Genomic DNA, 8,322 nt, shown 5'->3' with positions numbered 1-8,322 from the left:
ATGTTCAATGATATGCATGCCCTTTCAAATGTTTCAATTTTCCTAATTCGAATGCAATTTCTACAACACAACAATGCAATCCTCCACCGATTGCCAAAATAATTATCTCTAATTCAACATTCCAATTTAGGTAATGTATAGAGCATAATCCAATAATTCCCAATAATTTCAAAATAGGATATCATTTCCCAATAATTCTCATAGTCTCAAGATTTCTCAAGATTTCAAAAATAATATGAGATTTTCAATAATTCATTATTTCTCAATGTATAATAGATATTCATAATTTCTCTAAAAATCCAAGGATTTCTTCTATGCACAACAATTCTTCAAATTCCACCATAGCTAGGGTTTTGAGGAAAATTTTGGGGAATTCTCTTTAAGATGAAATTTTCTCAAAATTTACCATCATAATTTAATCACAAGTAGAACAATTTAAAGATTTGATAAAAACTTGAGAAATTCCTCTAGTTTATGCATTAATATCAATATAGATGAAAACCATAATTTCCAAACAACTCAATCTTTCAATATAACACATAATAAGGTTAAAACACATGTACAACTCTAAGAAAATTCCTACTTCAAAGTTTAGAAGAGAAGAGATGCAAAAGCCCCAAATTTCAATGTCGTTAAATTTTGATCCACTCTAGTCAAAACGTAACTCTTGACACGCTCGTCGATTTGATGTTAAGAACTCGTGTCAAATTCTTAGTTGATTTAGTTGGATAATGAAATTTGTAGAGTTTTGGATAGTTTTAGAGAGAAGGGAGAGAGATGAGGGAGTTTAGAGAGAGAAAGAGAGAGAGAGAGAGTGGAGAGAATGATAAAAAAATGGGAGAATAATCAGCCAAAAGAAGAGATGCACGAATTTTGAGGTTTTTACGCTCCTAGCCGCCCGTGCGGTGAACCCTCCCTGCATGTGCGGTTTACTATAGTGGCAAAATTCAAGCTACACAACTTTGTTGCACGTACAGGTTTCCTTGCAGCACATGCGAGACCTCTGCCCAGAAATCACTAATGTCTGCTGTACAAAACTGCACGTGCAGACCCTTGTGGCCGTATATGTAGGAAAACCTTGTGAAGTCAAAATTTTTCTAAGGTGATCCCATACTTCTCCGTTTTCTTTTTACGCCCAAAACTCAAAAATTTCTAACTCGGCAACGTTAAGAAAGGTTAAGCATAGTCGAAAATGCATTCTCTACGACATTTCTCTCTTTGCTCTCTTTCTTTTCTGTACAAACTAAAACAAGTCTAAATCCTCTAGAGTGATTTTTTGTAGAGTGCTTTTTGTATGGTTGGGATTTTTTTAAAAAATGATTATCAATACTATTGTACCCTTAACTTTTGTAGAATTAAATATCAACCATTCAAATCACTTTAAATCACTATACAAAAATCACTCTAGAGGATCCGAATAAAAAAAAACATCATCATTTTTAAAGTTTTGTAATATATGTAATTTATTCTTTTTATTTTATTTTATAAGTTTTACTTGAAAACGAAGTTATTTTAAGACACTACAAAAAATGATTACAAAATTACCTATATATAAGACTAACATTAATAAACAATTTAACTTGCCTATTGAGAATACCATTACATATGCCCGAATCTACCTAATTGCCTCCCCCAACTATCATAATCTTATGAGCGACATTCATCAAAGTCCCATATTGTATGTTAAAAAAAAAAAAAAAAAAACACCAAATCTTGTGTATGATTTCATAACTTATGATACTAATGTATGTGTGGATCTTGAATTCCTATTGAGCTACAAAGCAATTAGTAAAGTATTGGGCTACAAAGCAAGCCCATCATGAGCCTAAACCCAACCTGCCAACGACTTGGTATTTGCCCAGTCAATCGATAAATCAGTTGAACTGATCGATCTGATCGAATTTTTAAAACATTGATAACAAATATCACAAGTTGAATAATGTAAAATATTATTATAAAACTATCAAATAACACAATATAAAACTTGAAAGGTTGTGCAAAGAACTAATGTAGACCAAGATGATAGGAAGGAGGTCCCATACAATTTCACCATGTATACTTAATATTTATGAGTAATGCTATACATAATCTCATTTTCGCACTTATAGATATTGTGAAAACCCATATTTAAATTATTCTTGAAAGAAAATAAATAAGTAAATTAATTAATTAGTTTTAAATTAACCAAATCCTATCACTAACAAAGACCCTATTAAGAATGATAATTTTGTGAGTGTTCAATATTTGTTGTTTATAAATTAGTTTAATTAGGATTCAATATAATAATTATTCTTACTAAATACCTTAGATAAAAATCTTAGGGTATCAATTTTCAGAACCCCTACAAATACACACAAAAAAAATAAAAAAATAAAAAAAAATACAAACAAACAAACCGTGGGCAAACAACCCACAGCTCCTACCAAACCCACCATCTTTTAGAATTTAGGATAGCCATAAAATTTAGGGAAAGCTTGTAAAATTTAGGGAAAAGCTTATAAAATTTAGGGAAAACTTTCTCTTAGAAATTGGAGAAAGGGAATGGAATTTTTTGAAAAAAATAAAAAATAAAAATAATAATGGAAAGAATGAGAGGGAGAGAGAGATGTCTTCAACTAGCATTTTATATATATATATATATATATATATATGCATGCAAGCCTTCCTTGTGCATGCAAGCATTCGGTAGAAGAAAAAAAAAAAAAAAAAAAAAAAGAGGAGAGAAATCTCTTAAGCAACCAAGTTTAGTAGTAGGAGAGGAAGAAGAGTAGGAGATTAAGGAAACCAAAGTTCTCAACCATTTTGTCACCCTACTACTAGGTAAGAAAACCCTCTCAACCCTCTCATTTTTTTTATAATTGAAATTTTTCAGATTATGTACATTTGATACATTGTCTAAAACTGTGTTGAATCTGCCAGCATATTTGCCCGATTTTTTAGACAATTTTATACTCAAAATTTCGAGATGATTTCTTCTACAAAGTTGTTGATAATGATGTCTAGTTTGTCCAAAAAAATTTTGAAATACTTTTTGAGCTTTCTACAAATTTATACAAATTTTTAACTAAATCTGAAACTGTGTTGAGAATAAATTGTTTTGAATCTGCCAGCCTGTTACCCGAATTTTTAGATAATTTTATACTCAAAATTTCGAGATGATTTCTTCTGAAAAGTTGTTGATAATGATGTCTATTTTGTCCAGAAATTTTTGGAAATAATTTTTGAGCTTTCTACGAATTTATACAAATTTTTAACTAAATCTGAAACTGTGTTGAGAATAAATTGTTTTGAATCTGCCAGCATGTTTACCCGAATATTTAGATAATTTTATACTCAAAATTTCAAGCCTATTTATTCTACAAAGTTGTTGATAATGATATCTAGTTTGTCCAGAAATATTTGGAAATACTTTTTGAGCTTTCTACGAATTTATACAAATTTTTAACTAAATCTGAAACTGTGTTGAGAATAAACTGTTTTGAATCTGCCAGCATGTTTACCCGAATTTTTAGATAATTTTATACTCAAAATTTCGAGATGATTTATTCTACAAAGTTGTTGATAATGATGTCTAGTTTATCCAGAAATTTTTTAAAACAATTTTTGAGCTTTCTACGAATTTATACAAATTTTTAACTAAATCTGAAACTGTGTAACAGATTTTACCATGTATTTGAAAATTTATTTAAACTTTTATACTAAGCCAAATCTGGTAATTTCTAACTAAAAGATGAAATTTGAGAAGTCTAGTTTCATGATAAATTTTTAGATTATGGGTTTGATCTATAAATTTAAGCATGGAATTAATATAAGGAAATGTGACAAATCTGTGTCTTAAACACCCTTGGAATTTTTAAGAATTATTTATAATTTATTTTTGAAAAATGCTTTCTGAAAAATGACCATAACATGTTTATGGATTATTCTGTAGATTGATATGAATTTTAGAGTTGTATAAGTAATGTATTTAAAATTTTACTTGCAAGATATATATTCTGAAAATTTTTCAGGACAGGATAAAATCACCACTTTCAGATTATACTAGTCTAATTTAGTAAATCAAAAATTTGTGCAGGTATGCATTTATGGTTTATTTCTTGTATTTAAGTTATTATGTTCATACCATGGTTTTAAGTAATTGTTTACTAAATTTTGTACATTGAACTATTATTGGGTGACATGCATAATATTTTATGTTGGGAGTTTTTCTTTAGTTGGTATAATGTTATTGGTGATTGAGATTTGAATAATTTGTGTTTAATATATAAATTAACCAAAAGGATTAACGGTATATAATGAGTTACTGATGAAGGGTTAATACCGAGTATTCAGGGTGAGCCCTTGTTTTGAAAATTCTCACGTAAATTATGTTGCGAAACTCTAAGATGGCACGGGACTTATTTGAACCCTTTTCGGTATTCGGTTTTGGAATAAGGATGGATGTGCAGGTGGCACACAAGGAGGTTACTTACCCCTGGCAGACCGTTTCCTTGGGGCAGACCACGGATGCCACTACTTGGGTATATAACTCCGGACGTGGGCATCCCTGGTAGTTACGGTTGGTAACACTTAAATATTTGACCAAGGGAGGGTTTCAAATTAACCGTTGTCATGCTTAGTGGTTGGTAAGTTAAATCTCTTTGGTGAGATTTCGAGTGTCACCTAATTTATAAAAATTACTGAAATTATTCTAATGGTTGTAATTTCTATGTATAATTATATGGTTATCTCATGTTTAGAATATTATTTTTCTCTTAAAAAGAATGGTAGGTTGGTTACGTTTTCTTACTGTGTTGCAAAACTCATGGCATATATTTTGTTGCCCTGGCGTTTCATGCCAGATTATGTTGAAGAAGGGACTGAGGCTGAAACTGGAGCTGCTGCCAATATCGAACCTTGGTTGACTTAGAGTCAAGATTTTATCGAAATAAAATCCTGTTATCCCTTGTATTAGGATTTAACTATGTTGTGACGTTGGGTGTAAATTTGTAGTTTTATTTTGTTGTTGGACTTTGACTATGTAAGAACTTAAAGGTTCCTAATTAGTAGTTAAAACTTTATCTACCAAGTTATCGTTATTTAAATCTTATGACGTTTCAAAAAAAAAATTTGGGGCGTCACAGCTTGGTATCAGAGCCCAGGTTTGAACCTTTGGGCCATAGGTAGAAGTTTGTTTTTAAGAAAACCTTACGTTAATTTTTATTTTGAGGTGACTTGACTAAGTTAGAACCTTTTTATTTGTAGGATGCCAGGGTCATCAGACATTAACTCTAACGAGGAAAATTCGGTGGAAAACTATGACATAGAATCTGACCCAAGTGAAGAAGTGGAGATGCCTATAGAAGACTATGAAATTGATCTTGAGCTTGACCCTGAACCTGATCCTGGACTTGAGCCTGAGTCTGAGTCTGATGAAGTTGAAGAAGTTGTACCAATATACAACCCCCCGGAGGTTATTGTGATTGAGTCAGACACTGAAGATGAGTCTATGGAAGGCAATACCGAGGAGAACACTGGAGATATAGGAGCCACGTTTGAGGGTTGGGATGTGCGAAACGGGTTGCAGATTGGCTCTTTTGTATATGTCAGACTTTATCCCCTAGGAGGTTGTGCTTGGAAAGATGAGAGTTGGGTGGGTACCTATATCGGACCTGTCCAGATTCTAGGACAAAAGACTCCCTGGATATATCAATTAGGCCCTTTCCCGGATGGTTTCACTGATAGGGTGGGTGACCTTTTTAACTTTTGGAGCCTTCAGTGTATCATGCCCGACCCAAGCAGAATTGTGAGGAGAGATGGGTCAGTGAACTTCAGGGACTGGAGGACTTATCGGGAGGAGCCAGTGCTGCTGCTAGGGCATCGTGTGTACGAAACTGCTATCTTCGTAAGGGTGCTATGGCGATTCATGGGACTTTTCCAAGCCACATGGAAGCCGGAAGCCCTGGTGTGGAGAGACTTTCCTTGGCTATTTTAAGAGGTCTTAAGGGAACTATAAACTAGGCTAACTGATTGTTTTGTATGCTCACATGTAAAAAAAAAAAAATTGCCTAGTTTAAAATTGTGAGTGTAGGAGTTAACTCGGATTGTAGGGGCTATCTCTTGCCCGTAGTATGTTATTTAATCTTTTCCTTTGTTTTATTGTATTTTGCTAATTGTAGCTTACCTAATCTAATTAATGAAGTCTTTTTTTTAACTATCCTTGCACATAAATATAATAATAATAATAATGATAATAAATAAATGAATAGACCACAAGAAAATCCCATCATGCAGAATGGCTGGACGAACAAGAAATAATAACAACGGTAATGGTGATGGAGTGCCTAATGGCGATGTTGCTCGAATTATACGCGCAATTGCTGATAGGGTAGGCAATATACCACCCCGAAACCAAGATCAAAACAAATCGAAAATGATAGCAAAATTTGAAAAGCTACGTCCCCACAAATTCCTTGGTGGACCGAACCCCCATGAAGCTGAAGCTTGGTTAAGGCAAATTAAGAAGTTGCTAGATACCTTCGACATTCGAAATGAACAAGATAGAGTGACCATGGCGTCATTTCAAATGGAAGGGGAAGCAGATCATTGGTGGGAAATGATCAAGAGTACTCGACAAGTAGAGACATTAACTTGGAGATAGTTCGAAGACATGTTCATGGAAAAGTATTTTCCTAACTCGCTAAGACAAGAAATGATTCAAGAGTTCCTCCAACTGAAACAAGGAAAAATGTCAATCGCTCAATATGCAAACCGTTTTGAAGCTCTTTCACGGTACGCTTCAGCCATAGTAGCAAATGAAGAGGATAAGGTTAGGTGATTTGAATGGGGTTTGGACACAGACATTAGAGGAAGATTGATCGCAGTGCAACTCTCCACCTATGCCCAGATGGTGGATCGAGCTTTAATTGTGGAACGAGAGTTAGCAGATTCCGAACGCATTCGAAATCAGCGATCAAGGAACAACAACCAACCACGCGGAGGAGGCCCAGTCCGCAACACCAGAAACCATCCTGCGCCAGCACCTTATGCCGGAGGGATGTAGCAGCAACAAAGGCAGAATCGAGGAAACCAGCAAGGAGGAACCTTTGTAAGTGAGTGGAAAGGAAGATGTTTCGGATGTGGTCAACAGGGGCATCGTCGAAGTGAGTGTCCTCAAGGTGGGAGGTATTTTATGGATCAGCGAGGGGCACAACCATACAACAAATGCCAACCAGGGCAAGGTTCTAAGCCTACTCAACATGCCCAGACCAACAAGGGGCAGCCTCAAGCCTCTAAGAATGCAGGCCGACCAAGAACACAACCACAAGGAGCTGGAAATGGAAAGAAACCGGGAGAGACTAACCAACAGGCAGTAGGAAGAATGTATGCTCTCCAAGAAGAAGAAGATGTTGATAACCCATCAGTAATTCAAGGTATGTTAATCCTTATGAATTCTTGGGTTAAAGTATTGTTTGATTCTGGGGCTTCGCATTCTTTTATATCCACTGCATGTATGACAAGTTTGGGTTTAAAGCCAGAGACGCTAGGGATAGCTATGAGTGTCGCTTCGCCCTTAGGAGGTCAAACCCGAGTAAATCTAGTATGTAAATCTTGTGAGCTAGAAATCTCCAGTTCATTTCTGATCTGTGATCTAAGAGTTATGTATATGTCTGATTTTGACGTCATCCTAGGAATGGATTGGTTGTCAGTTCATCGAGCCATTATTGATTGTTACTGTAAGACAGTGACAGTATCCCCCCTTAATGGCACGAAAGTTCAATTTAAAGGAGATAGACAAGATTCTCTAACTCCAACGTGTCGCAAGTCGCCATGGCATGATCAACTAAACGGATGGTTGGCAAGCCTAATTTTGGAAGACGAAACTCGAGAGGATCCAGGATTACCCCATGTGGTGTGTGAGTACGCTGACGTTTTCCCTGACGAATTACCAAGATTACCCCCAAAACGAGATGTAGATTTCACGATTAAGCTTCAACCCGGGACTTCACCGATTTCAATAGCACCACATCGTATGGCGCCAGCTGAACTTTGAGAATTGAAGGAGCAGTTGCAAGAACTGTTGAGTAAGAAGTTCATCAGACCAAGCACGTCCCCTTGGGGAGCGCCAGCATTATTCGCGAAGAAGAATGATGGAACCTTAAGATTGTGCATCGATTATCGACAACTAAATCGAGCCACCATTAAAAATCGATATCCCTTACCCATAATTGATGACTTGTTCGATCAATTAAGAGGTTCAAAATGTTTTTCCAAAATTGACCTTAGGTCGGGATACCACCAACTTCGTGTCAGAGGAGAAGATATACCCAAAACTGCATTTTG

At 35.2% G+C, this 8,322-nt stretch overlaps 1 protein-coding gene across 1 annotated transcript; it reads left to right on the top strand.

The window, feature by feature from the left end:
- Positions 1–7,171: 7,171 nt before the first annotated feature.
- LOC145819970 (uncharacterized) lies at positions 7,172–8,032 on the top strand. The gene has a single exon (XM_082914113.1). The coding sequence runs from the start codon at positions 7,172–7,174 to the stop codon at positions 8,030–8,032; it is 861 nt and encodes a 286-aa protein (XP_082770239.1).
- The last annotated feature ends 290 nt before the right edge of the window (positions 8,033–8,322 follow it).

Source organism: Camellia sinensis, chromosome 1, assembly GCF_055761805.1.
Source record: "Camellia sinensis isolate YWXY chromosome 1, ASM5576180v1, whole genome shotgun sequence".
Classification (NCBI taxonomy): domain Eukaryota; kingdom Viridiplantae; phylum Streptophyta; class Magnoliopsida; order Ericales; family Theaceae; genus Camellia; species Camellia sinensis.
Note: the sequence above shows the minus strand (reverse complement) of the source record. Positions and strands in the feature narration are given on the sequence as shown.

Coding starts and splice junctions, on each gene's coding strand:
- LOC145819970 (XM_082914113.1), top strand. CDS start 7,172: ATGGATCAGCGAGGGGCACAACCATACAACAAATGCCAACCAGGGCAA.